General features: G+C 43.9%; 1 protein-coding gene across 5 annotated transcripts in view; it reads left to right on the top strand.

Annotated features, from left to right (window-relative positions):
• The window catches only part of Sipa1l1 (signal induced proliferation associated 1 like 1), a 295,169-nt gene that overhangs the window by 213,127 nt on the left and 59,401 nt on the right, over window positions 1-22,641 (top strand). For all 5 annotated transcript variants that reach the window (XM_085697421.2, XM_085697422.2, XM_085697423.2 and 2 more), the window contains 3 exons: window positions 10,251-10,354; window positions 12,690-12,847; window positions 21,688-22,261. In XM_085697421.2, coding sequence (XP_085553547.2) covers window positions 10,251-10,354; window positions 12,690-12,847; window positions 21,688-22,261 — 836 coding nt within the window. The remainder of the gene's footprint in view (window positions 1-10,250; window positions 10,355-12,689; window positions 12,848-21,687; window positions 22,262-22,641) is intronic.

The raw sequence follows: 22,641 nt of genomic DNA, 5'->3' as shown, positions 1-22,641 counted from the left end.
CATTATGTATCTTTGGCTGACCTGGAACTCACAAATACCTTTCTGCCTCCTCGGTGCTGGTATCACTACACCCAGCTTCCTTCTACCTTTATGTGGGTTCAAACTCAGGTCACTAGGCTTGTATGGCAAGCATCTTCAACCTCTGGGCCATCTTGTTTTCCCCATCTGTATTCTTTTAATGCCTAGGAGTTCTTTGTTTCTGTTGCATACAGTGTATGCACATATGTGTGTGAGTGTTCACCACGTAAACTAGACTGGCTGGGCAATGAGTCAGGGATTGGCCTGTCTCCACCCCTCAGTGTTCGATCACAGGCTTGCTCTACCACAGTCAGCTTTACTACTGTGGGTTCTGAGGATGTAAACTCCGGTCATCATGCTTGCATGGCAAGAATTTACCAGTGAACTGTTTCTCCAGCCTCCATTTATCTTAAAACTTTTTAGATGTTACTATGCCGCTTTCTTGTTGTATCCCTTTGCACTTTTCTTGTATTGACCACCACTTCCTGTCTCCTTTTCCTTGCCCTTCCTCATTCTCTTCCTTCCCCAGACAGTGTCCCCTCTGCTCGTTCATTTTGGGGATCGCTGTAAAGATAGGCATGCTAGTTTGGTTAGTTGGGCATGTCTACCCCCATTCCCCACAGCCTACAGGAGGGTGTTGTCTACCCCCATTCCCCACAGCCTACAGGAGGGTGTTGTCTACCCCCATTCCCACAGCCTACAGGACGGTGTTGTCTACCCCCATTCCCACAGCCTACAGGAGGGTGTTGTCTACCCCCATTCCCCACAGCCTACAGGACAGTGTTGTCTACCCCCATTCCCACAGCCTACAGGACAGTGTTGTCTACCCCCATTCCCCACAGCCTACAGGACAGTGTTGTCTACCCCCATTCCCACAGCCTACAGGACAGTGTTGTCTACCCCCATTCCCACAGCCTACAGGAGGGTGTTGTCTACCCCCATTCCCACAGCCTACAGGACAGTGTTGTCTACCCCCATTCCCACAGCCTACAGGAGGGTGTTGTCTACCCCCATTCCCACAGCCTACAGGACAGTGTTGTCTACCCCCATTCCCACAACCTACAGGACAGTGTTGTCTACCCCCATTCCCCACAGCCTACAGGATGGTGTTGTCTACCCCCATTCCCACAGCCTACAGGATGGTGTTGTCTACCCCCATTCCCACAGCCTACAGGACGGTGTTGTCTACCCCCATTCCCCACAGCCTACAGGACAGTGTTGTCTACCCCCATTCCCCACAGCCTACAGGATGGTGTTGTCTACCCCCATTCCCACAGCCTACAGGATGGTGTTGTCTACCCCCATTCCCACAGCCTACAGGAGGGTGTTGTCTACCCCCATTCCCCACAGCCTACAGGACAGTGTTGTCTACCCCCATTCCCCACAGCCTACAGGACAGTGTTGTCTACCCCCATTCCCCACAGCCTACAGGACAGTGTTGTCTACCCCCATTCCCACAGCCTACAGGACAGTGTTGTCTACCCCCATTCCCCACAGCCTACAGGACAGTGTTGTCTACCCCCATTCCCACAGCCTACAGGACAGTGTTGTCTACCCCCATTCTCACAGCCTACAGGAGGGTGTTGTCTACCCCCATTCCCACAGCCTACAGGACGGTGTTGTCTACCCCCATTCCCCACAGCCTACAGGACAGTGTTGTCTACCCCCATTCCCACAGCCTACAGGACGGTGTTGTCTACCCCCATTCCCACAGCCTACAGGAGGGTGTTGTCTACCCCCATTCCCCACAGCCTACAGGACGGTGTTGTCTACCCCCATTCCCACAGCCTACAGGACGGTGTTGTCTACCCCCATTCCCCACAGCCTACAGGACGGTGTTGTCTACCCCCATTCCCACAGCCTACAGGATGGTGTTGTCTACCCCCATTCCCACAGCGTACAAGGGGGTAGTTAAGCTCTCAAATGTTGGTTTGGGTGATTAGTGTATTGGCTTCCACTGCACCTCTGTATGGAAACAGATTAAAATTTTATCTCACAAACTGTCCTTAGACACCTGTGGCCTGCTTTTCTTTGAGAGGGTCTTGGATTAGTACTTCTGTTTTGTAGTCTATAGCAATGTCTCCGGTTTTCTGTACAGGAAATTGAATAAGGCATTGACTCATGAAAACAGAAAAGCATTCATAAACTCCACTGCAGGGAGTTTTCCTGTTGCCATAGTTTTACTGTTGCCAGCTTGGAAACGACGTGCAAGAGAATATGAAAAGCCATAAATAGCCTAGCCTCTTAAATATTATGTTAATGTTCGATCCTACTTACAGCTGCATGAATCTTGAACCATTAGATACCCTTCAGCTGTGTTTGTCCAGATATTCTGGATCCCCTACCCTCAGGGTTCATGCATGCTGCCCTTTGTCCAGCTCTGCGGGTCGGCACCGCAGAGAATCACTGAAGTAACTTCTCTGCTTCTGTAAATGAGAGCTCAGACTGGAGCACTTCATGGTGTGGGATGTGATAAAGGCGTCTCTCAAGTGACAGGGACACACTGTGGTGGCTGATAAAGCCGTCAGACCACTGAAGTGAGCACTTGGTGTGTATTTGCCCCACATCCTAACTAGCTAGAGGAAGGTGGGCCTGGATTGGCAAACTGCCTCTGATGGCCGTTTATGTAATACATTCCACCAAAGTGTTCCTTCTTGCTGCAGAGGGTCCAGAAAGGGTTTATTTCTCCTCTTTTACAGAGTATGCCTTCATCTATTTTTCTTTGCTGTGTCAAAATACCCAAAGCTAGGTAATTTGTAAAGCAAATGGCTTGGGTTAGTTCTGGAGTTGTGAGGCCATGGTGTTGGTGTTTGCTGTGTTCCCATGAAAGCCTCACAGATTTAAGGGCACAGGGGAGGAACTCATACCAAGGCAGGGGACCAGGCAGATGGGAGGGGGTGGTCTCCATCCTGTCGTAACAGCTCACTCCTAAGGACTTGCTCACAGTGACCTAACAACCAGCTTGGTCTGCCTTCAAAAGGTCCTACAGTCTCTTACTGCTGCTGTACAGGTTACCAGGGCAAAAATTAGACTCCATAGGCCTCATGTTTAAGCGCATATTGAGTAGTAATAAGCCCCAAATAGACAGCCTCTGCACACCCGAGCAGCCCTTACCAGCTCTGATACACCTGGAGGCAGGATGCCACTCTGTGCATGTTCATACTCTCGGCCATCTTTTTTTGTTATGTCATGAAACTCTTTTATTATAATTCTTTGAAGGAAAACAAAATGTCATGGTAGCACGTATCTATAATCCTGGAGCTCAGAGGTAGAGTTAGGAAGATCAGAAGTTCAGTGTTTTCCTTGGCTACATAGGGAGTTTGAAGCCAGCCTGGTTGTGTAAGGTCCTGTTCCAAAAATACTTAAAGATTCTTTCCTGCAGCAGAGCGCAGGCAACGTTTACCAAGTGAAAATATTTTGTGTTATTTTTCTGTGTGTTTGGCCTCCCAGGTTTCCAATCACACACAGGTTGTGTGTGTTACTAGTGTAAACTATCGAGTCTCTCTGGTTTTGTTTGCTCGGTGTTTCCCACACCGTTGTACTTCTGTTTTGATAATTCCCGTTAACACATCTTCAGACTCCTTTTTCTTTTCCTCCTTGTCTTCATAGTGTCTTAATTCACATTAATTTGATCCAGTAACACTTCCAATATAAAGTATGGTAATTACCAGGACCAAAAATTGCATTTGGTAATTTTGTTTTGTGTCTTCCATTCTCTGTGCCTCATTAGGTTCATCTTGTCCTTGACATCCTAGAATGTTTTTGTAACAGTTAAAGTCTTCCATTTCTGTCTTACTGGGCTTCCTCCCGTTCCTAGATTTTTCCTGGTTTGAGTTAACACCTCGCTACTTTACCTGACTGATTATATATGAGGTGGTGCGTTTTGTGACTATCATCACCACGTCTAGATTTTGTTGTTCTTAAAGTGCTGGGGTTTGTGTTGACATTAGTGAACTCTCCAAAGGATTCACTTGGTTTTCCTGGGTCTTGGTTAAGCTTGGTGACTGCTGTGGTATTCCTGAGGTGTGTGTCATGACCTGACTACCATCCTGTTGAACAGGGTGTCTGCAGTGTGCCTGTTTGAAATTCACTTGTCTTCCAACTCTGAACTGTGATCACTGTTTGGTATATAATTAGCTGATAGCCCTAATTATTTTCTTTGTTTGGTTTTCAGAAAATAACCCTGTACGTATGCAATGTGTTTCCCAGTTCAATACTCAAGGGTACCTTGTTCAGGCTCTGAGATTTCCTCCTCTTGGGTACTATGCAAGTATCAATCTCCTTAGACTTTTCTGAACTCCCCCTTATAGCAGCTTCCCCCCCAGAGGCCTATCCTATGCCACTGTCCCAACAATTCACGTTGGTAAAGAACTGGGGACACTATAGAGCACACCTTACTTCCTTGTTACCACCTCCTACCTCCAGGGACCCCCTAGCCATCTAATGCTGTCTTCTGTTGAATGTTCGAAGCCAGTTGGTTTGCATGTTTAATCAAATTTTCTAATTTATAGTGAGAATTGTGACTGAGGGGGAAAAGCTCTAGATCCATTCTCATTCATTCTGTCTGTCTGTCTGTCTGTCTATGCATGCCATCTTAGTTAAGCCCCACAAGCTGCTAGCTAAATTGGTTTTGGATACTTTTACATGCAATGGTTGGATAGCTGATAGGCATTAGGGAAATATGCCAGTTCTGGTGGTATGGTTGGTTAATAAAGTGTTCAGTGAAGGCATGACCGTGAACCCAGGGCTTGGCTTCAGTCTCTGACCTTCCCGTCCCATTACCCTTGAATTCTGCACACCTACACTGTCTGGTGAGACAATTCTACTCATCATGTGCTAACTGGGTTGAGATTTTATTTTGCTGTGAACCAAGAGAGTCAGGAGAGGAAAGCCTGGGAAAACAGTTGAACCATTTCTTCTCTTTCATACTCATCTCTCCAAAGTCATCTTCTCATCCCAGAATTAGAGACCTACAGTAAACAGGTGGGCCTCAGATGACTATGCCGTTGGCTGGAAGAGCTCTCTGAAGAAGTGTTTAGCAGTGAATCTTTTGGCCTTCTTTCTGTTCCCTGATTTGGTTGGCAAAGACTCTGGATAATTCCACACACACTAAAGAGAAAAACTCTCACCACACACGCCACTTACTTACTCATTTTAAGCTGTGGTTATGGACAATGATTTGAGAAGTTATTTCCTGAATGAGGCTTGGTTGTCAAGTCAGCACACAGGGGACTCTGAGCCCCTTTGTGAAGCATTCCTCAGATCCCGCCCTCACTAATACACTGCAGGTCCTGTGCCACCCTAAGCGTTTCAGCTGTGTCTAAAGGGCAGCTGAGATAGTTCAGACGAGATTTACTCAGGCTTTATAAAGAAAATAGAACCTGGGGGGGCTGGAGAGATGGAGAAGTGGTTAAGAGGACATGCTGCTCTTCCTGAAGATCCAGGTTCAGCTCCCACGATCCACATGGCAGCTTATAACTTTCCAAACCTGCAGTTACAGTGGATCCAGTGCCCTCCTGCATTTCAGGAGCAGATACGTGTGTTGTATACTCACATACATGCAGGCAAAAGCGCCATAATAAAATAATAAATCTTTAGAAAATAAAAAATCCTTCTTTATTAGGAATGACATCAATGGGTGTTGCAAAGAGAGGGGCCCCTTGTTTGTCCTGGCTGCCCGGCTATCTTACACCCAAAATAACCACACAGAAACTGTGTTAATTAAAACACTCTTGGCCATTAGCTCTAACTTCTTATTAGCTAACTCTTACATAGTAGTTTAACCCATCATCGCCACGTGGCAGTGGCTTACTGGGAAGATTCTAACCAGTGTCCATCTGAGGCAGAGGATCCATGGTTTCTCTGACTCTGTCCTTCTTCCTCCCAGTATTCAGTTCTGTTTTCTCTCCCTACCTAAGTTCCACCCTATCAAGTAGGCCAAGGCAAGCTTCTTTATTCATTAACCAATAGAAAGCAACACACAAACAGAAGGAACTCCTACATCAAATGGGGAAAGGTACAAGGCACACAGTTCAAAGTTCTAGACACTGAGTAAGAACCACACAGAGAAGAAGGTGCTGTTTTAAGGAAACTACACTTTTAACTCTTAAAGAACAAAAATTTAAATTTAATATTTTGGGTGTGTGTATGTGTGTGTGAGAGAGAGACAGGGACAGAGAGACGTGGACACACATGCATAAGTGGCAGTAGCTGTATGAAGATGAGAGAGAGAGAGAGAGAGAGAGACGTGGACACACGTGCATAAGTGGCAGACCTGTATGGAGGTCAGAGGACGACTGTGGGGAGTCATTTCTCTCCTTCGCCTTGTTCAGGCAAGATCACTTTCGTTGGTTCTGCTCTGCTGTGTATTGTAGGTGGTCTCCTGTCTCCACTTCCCACCTTGCTTGGGATTACAGATGTGTGCTCTTGCATCTGGCTTTTGTATGCGGGTCCTAAGAATTGAACTGGGGTGGTCAGGTAGATGTGTAAAGTATTTTTAGCTGCTGAGTCATTTTGCTGGACTTAGAATTTAAAATTCCAACCAAGACGTTTACTGAGGGTCTTATGGGCTAGCCCTTTCTTATACTTTATTTCACCTAACCCTCACAACAGGGAGAATCCCAAACAATAGAGAAATGATCACCTTATTAATGAGTGAAATACACCCCAAAGTGTTTCCGAGCCACGCCATTGTTCTAGAAGAGCATGCTCAGTTCCCGTTGTGCCTCTGCACACTGACTTCAGCATCTCCAGATCCCGAGAGAAGGTCACATGCCTATGAACTCTGACTCTAGTACAGAGATTTTAAACCAACAGCTCCTTAACTATTGTGCTATTTCAAACTAGATAAGAATTATAGCCAGGTCCAGCACATCCTTATTCTTCCCACAGAGGACCAAACATTCAACCATGAGTCCATGGAACCATTCTCTTTCAAGCCATCATGATGGATATTCATTTATTTACATATTGGGATACTGGGGCTCAAACCCAGAGTTTCACATATCAGACAAGCACTCTCTCACTTAGTCACACCTCCACCCTCTGTAGGTATTTGAAGCTAGACAGTTTCCAAAAGTCAAATAAACTTATGTCCCTGCCATCTTCTTTGTCTTGACTTGCCATTAATGTTCCAGGAAAAGTTGTTTTGAATGCTTGGTAACTTTTTCCTCTTTCAGAGTCACACATCCATTATCGTCCAAGCCTCTGACTACTAAAAAGCCTGAGTTACGTCAGCAGTCAGGAGGTCAGTGGCGTTGGCTGTGCCTGGAAACTGTTTCTGCATTTCCTTCAAGTGGAAATGCTGCTGCTGACAGCTGTCTTCCCTACCTTCCCAAAGTGTAGCAGTGCGTTACTGCTTTGTTAGGTCTTAGACAGTGGACGTTTTTATCAACCCTTGTTTATTCCCTATCTTAGTATCATCTGCTTTGAATAATAGGAGTTTTATTTGAGATTTTGAGGAAAAATATATCTCCATGTGGCCCAAATTGTCCTCTAAGTGAGATCCTCGCTTCTCAGTCTTTTGAGTTCTGGGATTATAGATGGACTCTTCTGTACTGGCTAAAGGATCTCCTTTTTGTGACATAATTGTTGAGTGTGGTAGTGTTCATCACTGTGTGCAGCTCACAGATGGTGTGAGTTGGAGGTGGGTCATTTGGTTGTCTGGTGCCCCAAGAATGTCTGGGTGGGTTTACTTCTTAAGAATCAAGCCCATCCAACTGTGCTGTGGAGTGGCATCGGCTTTCATGGCCTCCTCTACAAGTACATTTTCACGCAGCGGTTTCTCACTCTGCATTCTCCGCATCCTGATCTAAAACAACTCTGTCTCCATTTCCCAAATTGCCATCCTCTTAAGAACTTGGATTGTTTCTGAGTCTCTAGAAGCACAGCAAGAGCACTGAGTTTTGTATCTTGGTAGTTCTGCAAACGTTCTTTTCTCTCTGGGAGTGTTTGCATTTGTATCATGTTCTTAGAATCATGCACTTGTAACCTCAGGACTGAGGAGTTGCTTTTATCTGGGACAGGAAGTTCCCATTGTTTTGAACCTCTAACCTCTTGAAACCATTTTTAAACTGTCCAAAGTATTAGCCATACTGTGGAATTTCTAAAGATGCCTAGAAAAGGGCTGGTCAAGCAGAATCCATTACAGAAAATGAAGTGTTCAGGGAAAAAAAAAAAAAACACAGGCTAAAAGTAGAAAAGCAAAGTGTTATCCATACAACTTTTTCTTTCTGGTAGTCATGCCTAGACAACAAATGCAGTTAGTAAATGCCAGTGGCAGTATATTTTCTAATTCATTGATTTTGCTTAAAATCAGCTTGGAACACATCAGAGCTGCCACATTCACCTCAAAGTCTTGCAAGATATTTATAGCAGGTTGATTTGCAGATATTTATAGCAGGCTTCTAACTATATAGATGAGGTCTTCATACTTAAGACCAGCCTTGAGCAGTTGAGAAAGACACTTCATTGTAATAATTGTTGTTTGTGGTGGTGGTCGTTAACATTTTATGAGATTTTGTTTTCTTGAGTACTTACATGTTATGTATTTTGCAATTTTGAAAAGTCATCTTTGGTTTGTTCTATATTTAGCTTATTTCTTTACATTTTTCATGAGCTTCAAAATGAAGATCCTCCAGTAAGCTCCAGCCTAAAGCTCCAGGCTCTAGATCATGCTTTTAAATCTGTCCATGAGTCTCATCGTAGTCTGCTTGGAGCAGTTTCTCTGCGCGGTGGAAACTCCTGCATCAGAGGGACCTGGACTCCTTTTGAGACTGGCTACCCACTGTGCAGCATTGCTGGTTGTGGCCTGGGAGTTTGCCTTTAAAGTGGCTCCCCAACTAATGCTTGTGTGCTGACTTTGAGAGCTGCTGCCTCTGATGCATGACAGTGGCTTTGTCTTACTCTCTCGTTGACTAAAAACACACTGGGTGCCAGTCCCTCAAGTGCAGTCAAGTCTTGTAGTCCTCAGTACTGTGGTTAGTGGCTTCAGCTCACCCAGAGTACATGCCTTTAGGTTCTCTGGGCGACCCATGAATCCAGGACCTCTGAGTCTCAACAGTCCCTTTCAACTGACTATATTTTTCTCTTGTTATAGATGTTTGTGGGCGTGCTGATTGGAAAATCGTTTGTATTTAGGCATTAGAGGTGGTTTTTCCTTAGGGGAAGGGAAAGTACCAGCATGCTTTCAAACCTTTAAAATTTGAGGGCCCTCCTGCAACCTTGCTGTCCAGTGTTAATCCCTCAGTACTCTTGATTGACCCGGAAATACTAAGAAATAGGTTCTCAATATCTGTGAAGGTGAGTGGGAAATTTTTGTTAAACAACTTTTACTGACCCTAGATTGAAGTTAGCATTTCCCTCAGTTTTAAACATAGACAATCAGTCACCTGGTTTTATTGCCAACAGAAAACAGACATTTGATACTATATCTGCTGACAATAATATTACTTATGCTAATGACTGCTCCACTTAGCAGTATCAGTGTAGCCCAGGGTGGCCATGAACTTGTGATGCTCCTGTCTCAACCTCTTAAGTACAAAGATTACAGGGGTACACCACCATTCCTGGCAATAACATATTTTAAATTATTTGATAGTTAACTTTTTATTTTTATTTTTGCATGCATATTTATACATACATGCACACGTGTATATATATGCTATATGTGTGTGTGTGTGTGTGTGTGTGTGTGTGTGTGAGTTTGCATCTGTGAATGAATGCAGGCATGCCTGAATATAAATGTGTGAGAGTGTGAAGGCCAGAGGTTGACACGGGACGTTCCCCTTGCTCACTTTCCACTTTATATATTGAGTCTGGGTCTTTTATTGACCCCAGAATTTGCTACTCTGCTTACTCTGGTGATCCCCATCTCCTTGTTCTGAGTGTTAGAATTACAGCAGGCCACCACTGGGAATCCTTTCACTTGTGGGTCAAACATTTTATCTATTGAGCTCTGTTTCTAGCCCCAATTTGTTTGTTTGTTTGTTTGAGAATAGTTTATGCACTCATAAATACTCTAAGAACACATCTATTTTGAGAAAATATCTAGTCTATGGACTTCATAGGACTGCAGTAGAGAATTGGGTATTTAAAAATGGGTAATAACACCTGTCACAGGCCTTATCTAGACTCTTTACTTACTATGTCATTTTTCAAGTGCTCTTAAGTGGATTACTTTTTCTGCTCCTGTAGTCATCTCGTTGGTTATGTGTTCTTTTTCTTAACCATAGCTGACTCCACTGGAACCCACTCTCTGTACACAACCTACAAAGACTATGAAATTATGTTTCATGTCTCCACCATGCTGCCGTACACACCTAACAACAAGCAACAGGTAAGAGATGCTCTGTCATCTGTGTTTCTACTTACTGCATTTCTCCCAGAGGCCTAAGTGGCATGTTTTTAAAATCTGCAACCGGAATTTAGTGTTGCACCTGCCACAGCAGCAGGAAGCTTTGTGCTTTCTGGAAGCAAGGAATAGCAAGTGAGCCGAAACAAATGAAGACTTGAATTCGAGGTTAACAGCCAGCTGGATAGCTTTGTGAATTAATCATTTGCTTTTCACACCGGGGATGGAGGTTTTCATGCAGTCTGAAGAGAAGTTGAAATCACAGTGATTGGATGACTCTGCAGGGTTGCAGAGGATCTACACAAGTGGGTGAAGATTCTTCTCAAGAGGTGAGGACTTAAAGCAGAAAAGTACTAATGTTTCATCGATAATCCAAAGGGAATTGAGCACAACAGGAAGAAATGGTAGAGAAGATGTCAGTGGGGTCCACAGCCACGTTCTTTCTTCATTAGGAAATGGCAAGGAATAGAATCAATAATGCCAAGTGCAAATGCATCAAGTCCTGCAGAGATCAGAGGCACAGCACCTAGTCACCAGGATGTGACAGATCGCCATGGAGGAAGTGGAGACTGACAGTACTGTGTGGACAGTTACAGTTTGGAAAAGTATTTCAAAATTAATGAGGCCAGACTGAACTGAGAAGAAGCCAGGAGTGAACAGTCTCTCCTTCCACACCTACTGCTGGCTGGTCCAGTCACTCCTGACTCTGCAGTGGGTGTGGATATTTTCTTATTTTCTCTGCTGTACTGCTGAATGAATTGGTGCTCCTTCACAGATACCAGCCCATCACTCAGCTAACCTCACCCTTCACTGCTTAGGGTCAATTGCAAGCCTAAGAAACAGAACTTTGCCTTTCCCGAGTACCAAAGTACTCGAAACTAGGAAACAAAACAGTGAGTCAGTGTAAATCTGCAGGAAGCCCTTCTGTAGATGAGCTCTGACCTAGTGTGTGGACAGTGTGTGTACTTCTAGGTGGAAGTCACCAGTCTAAGAAGGTAAACTCACTCTGACCAGTTGTCAGAACATTAATAAATGACCTTTGAATATGAGATTTGTCAGAGTACCCGATTCAGTTCCAGGTTTAGCTGTTGACGTACTAAGTAAGCTAACATTTCCGTGGGCAACTATAAAGTGGTTTAACTTGGGCATAATAAAGGCAAAAATACTGCAGTTCCAAATTAAAATGGGAAGGTAATCTGTGCTGTTACATACTAAGAATTTTTCATTCTTTAGCTAGTTAGTTTCCTTCAATGTAAATAACTTTATACTTAGAAATATATTTTAAAAGCTTATCTTTTTAAAATAATTCACATGTATTTAAACATAAATACAATTTTTTTACATTTAACATAAGACAAATGAATTTGAGTCCTTTATTAAAACATGGATTCCACATAGCAAGGCATACTGAAGAATGGTTATGCAGACAGAACACTCACACCATAAAATAAAGTAATAAGCATTTTGGTTTTGAAAGTGCATTTTTCTCCAGATTTCTAACTTAAATCTAAAAGATTGCTTTCCCTAGCCATCAGCCAGCACTAGGTTGTTGATTTTATGTGATTTACATGATTTGATGTCCCTGGGGAATTTAAATAAAAAAGTAAGTTGTATGAGTTCAGGTTTGTGTGTAACGTAGTTAGTTGGTGCCATATTTAATTGTTTTGCTCTTTGAAAAACTTCCATAAAGCAAGGATGAGAAACACAAACCTCACATAGGATAATCACACCCTCTTAGAAGCCCCTCAGAAGGCGCTGGACTCGCTTGAGGTTCCTGAATTTGACAACCATGACAGAATGTGTATAGCATAAATCAGAAGGTGGTCTGAAGGAACTCTCTGTAATTAGAATGTTGTTCAAACCCGAAACCTCACCTGCCTTTAAATTGGTGCTGCTTGTGGAATAGTACTAATTTCTATGTTCCCAACATGGGGCACAAACTGTCTACCAGGAGACCCCTTCACCACATTTCCTGTAAAAGCATGATGTGATTGTGTTATAATTGCTTCAGCCATTCCTCGTCTCCAAAAACCTTCCCCAGTGGCAAGTTTCTTATCTGAGAACGGAACACAGTTGTTGCTATAGAAACCGAGGATTGGACATGCCAGATATTAGTTAGATCTATTTGAACGGCTGTATCTTTTATACAAATTTTTAGAATATTCATTTCCATCTTATTTCTTGGAGAGGATGCTCAGACAGGCTAAAAAGGGCTGCACTGGTTAGGCTGATGTGGAATAGACGCCTTCGGTATAGGGAAAGGTAGAGGGTGTCTCCCAAGTGTCTGCACTTACGTCGGTGCTTGCTTGTTTTCTTGTAGCTCCTGAGGAAGCGGCACATTGGAAATGACATTGTGACAGTAGTTTTCCAAGAGCCTGGGGCACAACCATTTAGCCCGAAAAACATCCGCTCTCACTTTCAGCATGTTTTTGTCATTGTCCGGGCTCACAACCCCTGCACCGAGAGTGTTTGTTACAGGTAGGCATCAAGCTGCAGTGACTGAGTGGGTGGTGGGTGATGGCTGTGCCCAGGGTCCTCCCCTCCCCCCACCCCAGCTCTGCTTTCTGAAGTACAGTGGGCTCTCTGTTACTTTCATTTTTTATCTCCACTTTGTGTGTGCCGTTGGCTGAATTCACATGATGATGTAACTGGTGGTGCTGGCATTCCTAGGCTTGTTGGTTAGACACCTGCCGTTTCCATTTGCACCTCCTCCTTCGGTGCCGTCCTTCATCCATGCCATCTGCTCACCAGCTAGCTAATTACTCATACTACTAATTATATATTTCTTTAGGCGTGGCAAGAGCAGAGTGTTCATAATAAATAGAAGTTCATTTTTTAAAAATTGTTGCTATTAAAAAAGTCGTTTACTCTAACATTTCTAAGCATGCTCTTAAGGCTTTTCTGTGTTCTATTAGACATTTGTTGTCGTTGTTTTAAGTATTTTCCAAGTATTTGCTGTCTACTGGGCTTGTGCAAAGGATTACATACTCAACAGCACTCAGAAGTGTGGCCAATGAACTGCCACAAAATGCATTTTAAAGGAAGCTGTTGCTTTTAAGCCTTGTCTAAATCAGTACCGTCCAGTGGAAACAGTGTAATCCACATACTGATTTTATGTTTTTTTAACAGCCAGATTTTTAAATTTTGAGATTATAATTTAACAACATTTTTCCTCCTTCCTCCCTTCAGAGCCTCATGCATAGCCATCCATGCTCTCCTTAAAATTCATGACCTCATTTTTCACTAAATAGCAAGATTTTTTTTAAGAAATCATAGGTGAAAGTAATTTTGACACTATTTTTGACCCAGTGTTTTGTTTTATTCACTAAATATATCTATTGTTTCTCCATAATTATAATTTAAAATATTGATAGTGATTATGATCCTACCCTTTTGTGATTGTTGCTTTTTCTGAGACAAGGTCTCACTGTATATCTCACTTAGCAGATCAGGTTGGCCTTGAACTCACAGAGACCCCCTGCCTCCATCTCTCCTGTGCTGGTTTAATGGGATTAAAGGCATGTCCCACTGTGCCCATCTGATTGTGATCTTTCTTTGGACTAAGTTAAGTGCCTTTTAGCTAGAACACACCTTGGGTAGGACACTAAATTTTCACTAGATGACTTGATCTTCTTTAGGAATTCATAACACTTACATTTGAAAAATATAGTTATATATCCAGATTGTTCCAGAACATTTTGTAAAGTCTTTGTCTAAATTGAGTATTTGTCTAATTTTCATATTTTTTATTAACTAAATTTTAATCTGAGGCAATGTTGTTCATTCACACTAGCCATGTTTCCAGTGCTAACAGTTACTCATGACTGCTGACACCAGTGGCCGCTAGCTCTAAGAGGACAGAGTCCTGGCTGCCTGCAGAGGTTTCCTTTCTTCACTTCTCACACACAGATACACAAAATACGAAAAATAGTGATTTTTCTCTGCCACTCTGAAATTCTTGAATAAGGAGCCCAGTGTTCTCTTTTAATTATATGTTTTTGTGTATGAGTGTTTATATCTTTCCACCACGTGCGTGCCTGGTGCCAGCAGAGGCTAGAAGAAGGCGTTGGATCCCCTGAAACTGGAGTTGTGGATGGTTGTAAACTGCTGTGTGGGTGCTGGGAATTGTGCCTGGGTCCTCTTGAAGACTAACCACACTCTTCAACACTGAGTCATCTCGAGCCCATGGGAGCCCATCTTTTTAACCCAGCCACGTGATGCCCATGGGGATCTGTACTGGGAATAGGACATCCTTGTTCTTGACACAAAATGGACTTGCTTGGGATTTCCTAGCTGCTGGCCATGCCTGAATGCCTAGCACGTTGTTCACAGTGTGAATATTAAGCTGTTTATAAATCCAAGAGAACATGTCAGTTTCTAATCTCACCAAAAGAAATCAGAAAATTTTGTTAGTGACCTCCTTTTTCTGCTGTGAACGTATGGCGTGGGATTGTTCTGTGTCCTTCTCATATGGGGTAGGCATGTCTTCCAGGTTACCTGGGATGTCTGGGTGTGTGGAGGCCTAGGACAAACAAAGTGCTCCCTGCTCACACAGCCTTTAGTGCTGGTGAGGAGGAGTGAAGGAGCTTCTGTTTTCATGAAAGTAAATGTATCCTGCGACAGAATGGAAACTTGTGCTGATTTTACAGCGGCCATGGCTCCTGGTGTGAGTTTTCGGCATGTTCCAGCAGCCCCTCGGACTAATCGAAAATAAGTTCTAGTGTTGTGCCCACATCACACAGAACCCCCAAACGAGACTATCACAGAACTGGTATCTGATGCAAACACACTGGGGTTTATTGACTACAAGCTAGCTTGGACCGTAATTCATCTCACCGATTAGGCACGTGGGGGAAAATGTCCCCGAGCCCTCAGGGTAAGGAATTTTTATAGGAAAAAACTGCAGGCAAGGTGGCACAAGCCTTGGCATTTTAGGATTGGGTAAAAGTAGACAATCTTTGAATTATTTGGTTAGAGTATAGGGAAATTTCAAAACCAGCAGCTGTCAACAGACAAGAATTTCAAAACAGTAGTTAGTCCTATAAGGACATTTGAAGCAAGCAGGTGTTGTTTGGACACCCTGGTGGGTCACTCTGACCAGGGCCGACACAGTTTCTTGGCTTCTCTCTCTCTCTCTCTCTCTCTCTCTCTCTCTCTCTCTCTCTCTCTCTCTCTCTCTGTCTCTCTCTCTCTCTCTCTCTCTCTCTCTCTCTCACACACACACACACACACCAAAAAAAAAAAAAAATTAGGCCCTGACTAACATGGAGTTCTTTCTCAAAATGGAATTTGTTATGCTCCTTCACTAGCCCTGTTAATTTAAACTAATCCAAGTGGTTTTGTGTTCCCCACCCCCTGCCTGAGGTTAGGTAAGACCCAGGGTCTTATGCAGGACAGTTCTCTAGCACTGAGCCAAATCCCAGCTCTCAGATTCCTTTGAACATTTAAGACCATTAAGAACATTTAAGAACATTCAAGCAGAGCTGTAGCTCAGTGGGAGGACGCTAGTCTCACACATAAGGCACTGGGTTCCAGCCCCAGCACCACAGTCGATCAGTCCCTGGCCCAGCTTTTCCACTAGAAACATCCATTTGTTGTTTTGTGTTGCTTTGTTTGATTGACACCTCTTTGGTGTCTCATCTGGAATAGGGAACCATTACTTTATCCAGTGTCTTCCTATGATGATTAGGAGGACAGGGCCAATGTAAGGATAATTTATAAGGATATTTAACCCAGAAAATGGGATTTAGCTTAGTGTGTGTTTTAAAGCACAGACGTATGGAATTCATCAGGAAGCAGAGGAGCCAGTTCAGGAGTGACGGGTAGGTGTGTAGTGTAATGACAGGGACTGTATTGGTAGGGAGTAACCCTAGGGAAATAGTTAACTCTGTCTTCGTGGAAGGTAGTTCATACAAAGAAATTTGGAGGCTGCAGCCTACTTATATCTGTTTCTGTAGTCCTGAGCCTACCATCTATGTACCGGAGAGAACATTTCCTGCTGTGGGTCCAGAGGATGAACACTGAAGTTTGCCCTCTGGTTGATCAGTGTGTCCTCTGGCCACTGATGTTAGTTAGAGCATTACAGTGAGCTTAACTGCGTGGGCCCAGCTGACGTGGGCCCAGCTGATAGGTCAGATTAGAAATGACAAACTAAAGAGACAAGGGGGCTTTATTAAAGTCAAAATGAACTGAGAACCATCAGTATGTGGTTATTGTTAGAGGAGGTATAGAAAATCATTCACATCAAAGGTACAGACAGAGTCAATAAGCAGCATCCTGGGGTCATCTGATTTGAGGGCACTCGTGGGGCTTCACCGTTTCCAGTAAAGAATCAGTGGATCTAGCATTGACCATCAAAATCCATAAATAAGAGAGAGAGAGAGAGAGAGAGAAACAGACAGACAGATGTGTACCTCATAATGGCAGAGTGCCACCCCACCCTCACCCCTTTTTCCCAGATTAAATTTGACTATGATGAAGCCTTTTAGTTAAGGCACTTTAGAGGAAATACAGATGACCAAGGAGCATTTGTATACTTGACAAGAGTCACTCTGAGCAACCAGCAGCCCAGTTCCTTCAGAAGATGCATTGCAAGAAAGAAAAGCATGGAGAAGTAAACAAGACCCTATGGGATGAAAAATTAGTAAAGATTAATTAATTTCAGGATAACATGCATAAGGCCCCAGGTTCAGTCTCTAATATTGTCCCTCCCAAATAATTAATTAATTGCAATGTGGATCATATAGAGACCATATTCTACACATACACACACACCTCTGGTGAATCTGGCTTTGTTTTCCTCTGGGAGGGCACTCTGGGCCTCCCTAGAGCTGCAGAACCTTTACTGCATCTGGCCCTCGGCACTGTGCTATCTCTAGCAGAGAACTCCATCTTCGAGTGGCCAAGAGCCTTGACCTGCTGGAGCTCCATGAACATTGCTGGGGAAGTGACCCTTGTTGGAATCCCCGCAGTTCCTGGACGGAGGAGCTGCACGTGAGTGTGTTCGTGTCCTGGGCCCACGTCTGCTGCTTGCAAAGTTCCTCCAGCATTGTTCTTTCCGACTAGCTCCTAGAAGGGACTGCCTCTACCTCTGATGTTTTGTGTTATACTGTTCTATTTCTGTTCCTGCCGCCCTGGGAACTGAACCCTGAGACCTGGCACATGCTGTGCAAGTACTGTACCCCTGAGCAGTATCCCTAGGCCTCTTTTCAGTTTGTGTGTTTTTTTTTTCTTAACAGATCTTGCCCCACGTGTATTTGTAAGAACAGCATAGGGTGCTGATCATCTGCAAACAGTGTGTAGGTGTTCACACCAGTCCATCTGTCTTCACACTGGCAGAGGGGAGCCTTCTGTGGGGCCTTCACAGGGGCCTGGGCACCTTTGGGAACCTGAGCTGGAGCTAAAGCTTGGGTCTGGATTGAGCTGGAACTGATGCCTCTGCCTTGGCTTAAACCTTGGGTTTTGGTTGGCAGAGTCTGTGACCTTCAGCCATGTAGCTTCTAATCTGCTTTCTAAGCTTCGGGTGAACCATGAAAGCAAAATGGCTGGGTTTGCAACTGGGGGCTTTGGCATCTTGCTCTTAGCCATCTTGGTCTTCACAGCGGCCTACATGACCTCTGCACGTGCACTCAAGGCCTTCACATTGTTGGCCTGCATCTTCTTCAGGCCTTTCTTGTTGTGCTTCTTGGCACAAGTTCCTCAGGAACTTGGGGTCGACCCCCTTAAGAGATTTGTATCTTTGTGACCCAGTTTCCTGGTGCCATTGTTAGGATTACTTGTGTGTGGTGTTGTTCGTGGACTTGGCCATGTCTGAACAGTAACCCGAGGCACCCAAAGCCCCTCTTTCCATTTTTATTCTGAAGTAAGATCTCATTAAGTTGTACAAACTAGTTGTGAACTTACTGTGTAGCCTAGGCAGTCCTTGAACTTGGAATCCTCCTGCCTCAGTTTCCTGAGTTACCAAGCTTATACCACCACCACACCAGAAATTAAGACCTGGCTTAATTTTTCTTTCCATTTTGATGTTGAAATCAGTTGTTTATTGCTGTTTACATTATGCTTTTAATGTTGAAGTCTCTTCTTTTTGCTTTTGTTCTTTTAGTTACCAGGTTTTTGTTTTGTTTTGTTTTGAACATTTATTTATGTATCTGTTGATTGGGGAGGAGCATTGCTGTGGCAAATGTGTAGAAGTCAGAGGACAACTTAAAGGCATCAGTTCTTCTTTTCCTAGTGTGGGTCCTGTGGCTCAAACTCAGATAATCCAGCTTGGTGTTAAGTGCTTTTCCCCCATTGAGCCATCTCACTCTCCCCGCTCCAACCCCATTAAGGTAGAATCATGTAGCCCATTGTAGCCCTGACCTCCTATGTCGCCAAAGATGATCTTAAACTCCTGATCCTCCTTTCTCTCAAGTGCTGGGATTCACCGTGCCTGGTTCTAAAGTTCCAATGTCTTACTCTGCTCTGTTTCCATAAAGACTTCGATTCATCTGTTTACCAAATTGCTGTTGTGTCAAGATGTATTACTTCGTTCAAGGTCTTTGATGCTAGTGAATGTTAATGGTCCAGACCAAGTAGATGCACCTGATGGGGGTTTCTTAGGCCGGGAGGTTTGTGTAGATGATCCCATTGAGCGGGTACCAAAGGGAGAGAGGGTAAGTTTGGAGTCCTTTCCTGGAGGTGAGGGTGGAGTGGACAAGGTTCTGTCGTTGGTGCTCAGAGCTTGACTCTAGCCTTGGCACTCTCCACCAGCAGAGTAGACAGTTGTGATTTCCTGCAGGGTGGAGGATTCACACCCACTGTACTGGGAGATAAACACTGGGTCTTTCTGGGTCTCCCTGTTGTTTTCAAGGACATCGGAGAGTATATCTGTAGATTAAAATTGACAAACATTTTCTTTGGTAGAAAGTAAAACTGAAGTCAGGTTTGAGGTGAAACTCACAAATTTATGGAAGTTTGAGGGCCGGTGACTCCTATAAAGTCCCCCTCAGTGCTGATTTTCCATGATTGCTTCTGCCTCTAAGCTTAGAGTGTCCTGTAACAAACCTGGGTGGTGGGTTCCATCTCTCCATGCTGCTAGGTGAGCGGACTTAAAAAGGGTGGATCATTGCCAAGATACAGCGCTGTAAGGTAAGTGTGGCTGACGAGAGACCCTGTGGAATCCACCTCAAAAAAAAAAAAAAAAAGCAAGAACCATTTATAATTAATCTTAGGTACCTATATTTAGAAATATTCTAGACAGACTTCTTTTTTAATCGAGGTAAAGTATTCTAATTAGCTTAAACGAGGCCTTACTACAGTGGGTTAGTGTCTGTGGCATCTGTCGGTGAGCCTCTTAACCTTGTAAGACCGTGAAAGTTAGTGCATCTAAGACTGTTGGAAAGGCACCTTCTAGGCTCCCATCTTCCTTGCTGCCTTCCTGAGGATCCTGTTTCTAATATTGCCGCCCTGATTACTGTCTGTATCACTCACGCCCATCTGTGGTGAATCACAGATAATTGCATGGCAAAGACTCGGTTCTCTCCCTCACAGTTCGTTCTAGAAGCTCCTAATTATTGGTAGGTTGCCAGGGTATGTTTGTCTAAAGTTCTGTCACTTAATAAATAGATCTCAATATTCTTGTGGGCTCAGGGGCAAGTAGCCGTGCTCAGATCACACCCTGCTGAGCGTGTGCCTCTCTTTAGTCAAAATAAAGGCACAGCTGTTTCCTGAGGAAGAGGAACAAAAACAGAAATTGCCAGTTTTAAAATGAAAGATATTAAATATTTCTGGATCCTCTCAGGATTCCTTGTAGAAAATCTACCAAATCTGGATTCAAGTATTTTCAGCTCGGCTTCTTAAGAGGGGGGAGCTCACATGATCCAATTAAATTGACACAGCCATCAGCATTCAAGCCAGACCCTTCACACTGTCAAGAAAAACTACCTATGTAATAGTGTATAATTAGGCCCTAATGCATGCGCAGGGGAGTCTGAGGCTTTGCTTCTGCAGTTAAACACGGGTATTGGCTGATACTTCCCTTTGTCATGAAGGGAGACTGGTAGTCTGTCTTTTAAAGATAAACTTGTGAAAGCATATCTCCTGTCCAAGGATAGCCTCAAACTCAGAGTAATCCTCTTGCCTTGGCTCCCAAGTGCTGGTTATAGGTGTGAGTCTGCCAAGACTTTAAAGAAAATATGAGCGAGAACTCCCCGACTCACTTTGGAAGCACACTCTGGGGTGCTCTTTCTCTTGAGAGCTCTGATAGAGTGTTTTACAGTGCACAGTTTTATGGCTGACTCAGTTGTAAGTCGTGTGGAAAGTACAATCTTCATTTTTAGCCCTGTCAAACTTGACTGAAGGTATCATATGTGATTTTAAAAACTGATAGAAGACATACAGCCTCTCTATTTCTACCCAACTTTTGTTGTTTTAGGAAAATTTTAATAATTTTCTTTTTGAAATTAAAATTAGTAGATCAGCACAGATGTTTATGACAAATTTTCATGAGTCTAATTTTCGGCTGTGTATACAGAAGGAATGATGGGAACAAGTTCTCTAAGTTCAGTCTGACTTAAAGAAACAGAGAAAGGGAAGTGTGTTTCTTAAAGAATCACAGACTGAAAGAAGAACATTTGGGCCAATGAAGAGCATAATTCTCTAAAAATCAAAATTACTATTGATGGGCTGTTTTAAAGTTATGTTTTTAATCTGGTCTCATGGTGGCTCACACATGGACAACAGATGATATTTGGTTTTATCATTAGAAATAGAAATGAGAAATCACTCCATTCTCATGTCATGTATGAACTGTGTCTTGCCTGCAGGCATCAAGTCTCAAGTGGAGGACACCTTTGTGTTCTGACAGAATTTCTGTCTGGAAGGTTGTGTGATTATCACAACCTATACTGAAATAGTCTGTAGGTATTTAAAATAGCTTGTATTCTCTTATGTGGAGCATTGCAGTAAGCCGCACATCCCTGTGATGTTGTGGTTAGTTTCCTGTCTGCTGAAGAAGTGAAGTTTTAACTTCTAATCTTAGAAAGGGTTTTCCTGGGAAAAACTTACGTTCTCGAAAGCTTAAATGAAAAAGTTCACTCATAAAGCAGAAATCTGTGTTCTTTCTTGTACAAAATGAGCTGTTGTTTTGTCTTTAGCATATACTTCTCCCTTTCCTTAGTACTGGGGACCAATCCCAGAGCCTGGCACATGCATGCTGGACTGGTGCCTTACGCTGAGCTTCATCCCCCCTGTCCTCGTCACGGCATGTTTTCTCCCCTCGTTGTAGCAGAAGACAGACATGCTGACGTGTCTCCTCTTTTGTTCTCTGTTCTGTCTCTCAGCGTGGCCGTCACTAGGTCCAGAGATGTGCCTTCTTTTGGACCTCCCATCCCTAAAGGGGTCACTTTCCCCAAGTCAAATGTGTTCAGGGACTTCCTTTTGGCCAAAGTGATCAATGCAGAAAATGCTGCTCACAAATCAGAAAAGTTTCGGGCCATGGCCACAAGGACCCGCCAGGAATACCTGAAAGATCTGGCAGAAAAGAATGTCACCAACACACCTATCGACCCTTCTGGCAAGTTTCCATTCATTTCTCTGGCCTCCAAGAAGAAGGAAAAGTCTAAGCCTTACCCAGGAGCTGAGCTCAGTAGCATGGGGGCCATCGTGTGGGCCGTCCGGGCCAAAGACTACAACAAGGCCATGGAATTCGACTGCCTCCTCGGGATCTCCAACGAGTTCATCGTCCTCATCGAACAGGAAACAAAAAGCGTGGCTTTCAACTGCTCCTGCAGAGATGTGATAGGGTGGACGTCCAGTGACACCAGCCTCAAAATCTTCTATGAGCGGGGAGAGTGTGTCTCAGTGGAGAGCTTCATTAGCAGTGAGGATATTAAAGAAATTGTCAAAAGGCTACAGGTGAGACTTTCCTTCTTCTGTTTCAATTCTCATTCCCAAAGTTTCCGGGCACTAAAGCCAGGACACAGACCTTGCGTGGTGGCATTATTGGCTGCTCTGGCCATCCCCCGATGATGTGAAGCACACTATCCATCTGATGCTCATGCTTTCTGTCGCAGCCTCGGGAGGGAGGACACGTTGGCGGGGGCTCTCCCTTCACTGGTGGCTGGTGTTGTTTCTGTATCTGCCACCTTGGATTTTTGGTTTTTTAATGGATAGTTGAATGCAGAGTGTAGATTCTCTTTGCTACCAGCTCTCTGTGGGTCTCTGATGTTTCCCTGTAACTTTAGGAAAGCCATTGAGCCCTTTGGAGCAGCCACTGTGTTGCTTTTGCTACTGAT

Source organism: Myodes glareolus, chromosome 11 (assembly GCF_982192425.1).
Source record: "Myodes glareolus chromosome 11, mMyoGla1.1, whole genome shotgun sequence".
NCBI lineage: Eukaryota > Metazoa > Chordata > Mammalia > Rodentia > Cricetidae > Myodes > Myodes glareolus.
This window is presented reverse-complemented; position numbering and strand designations above follow the sequence as displayed.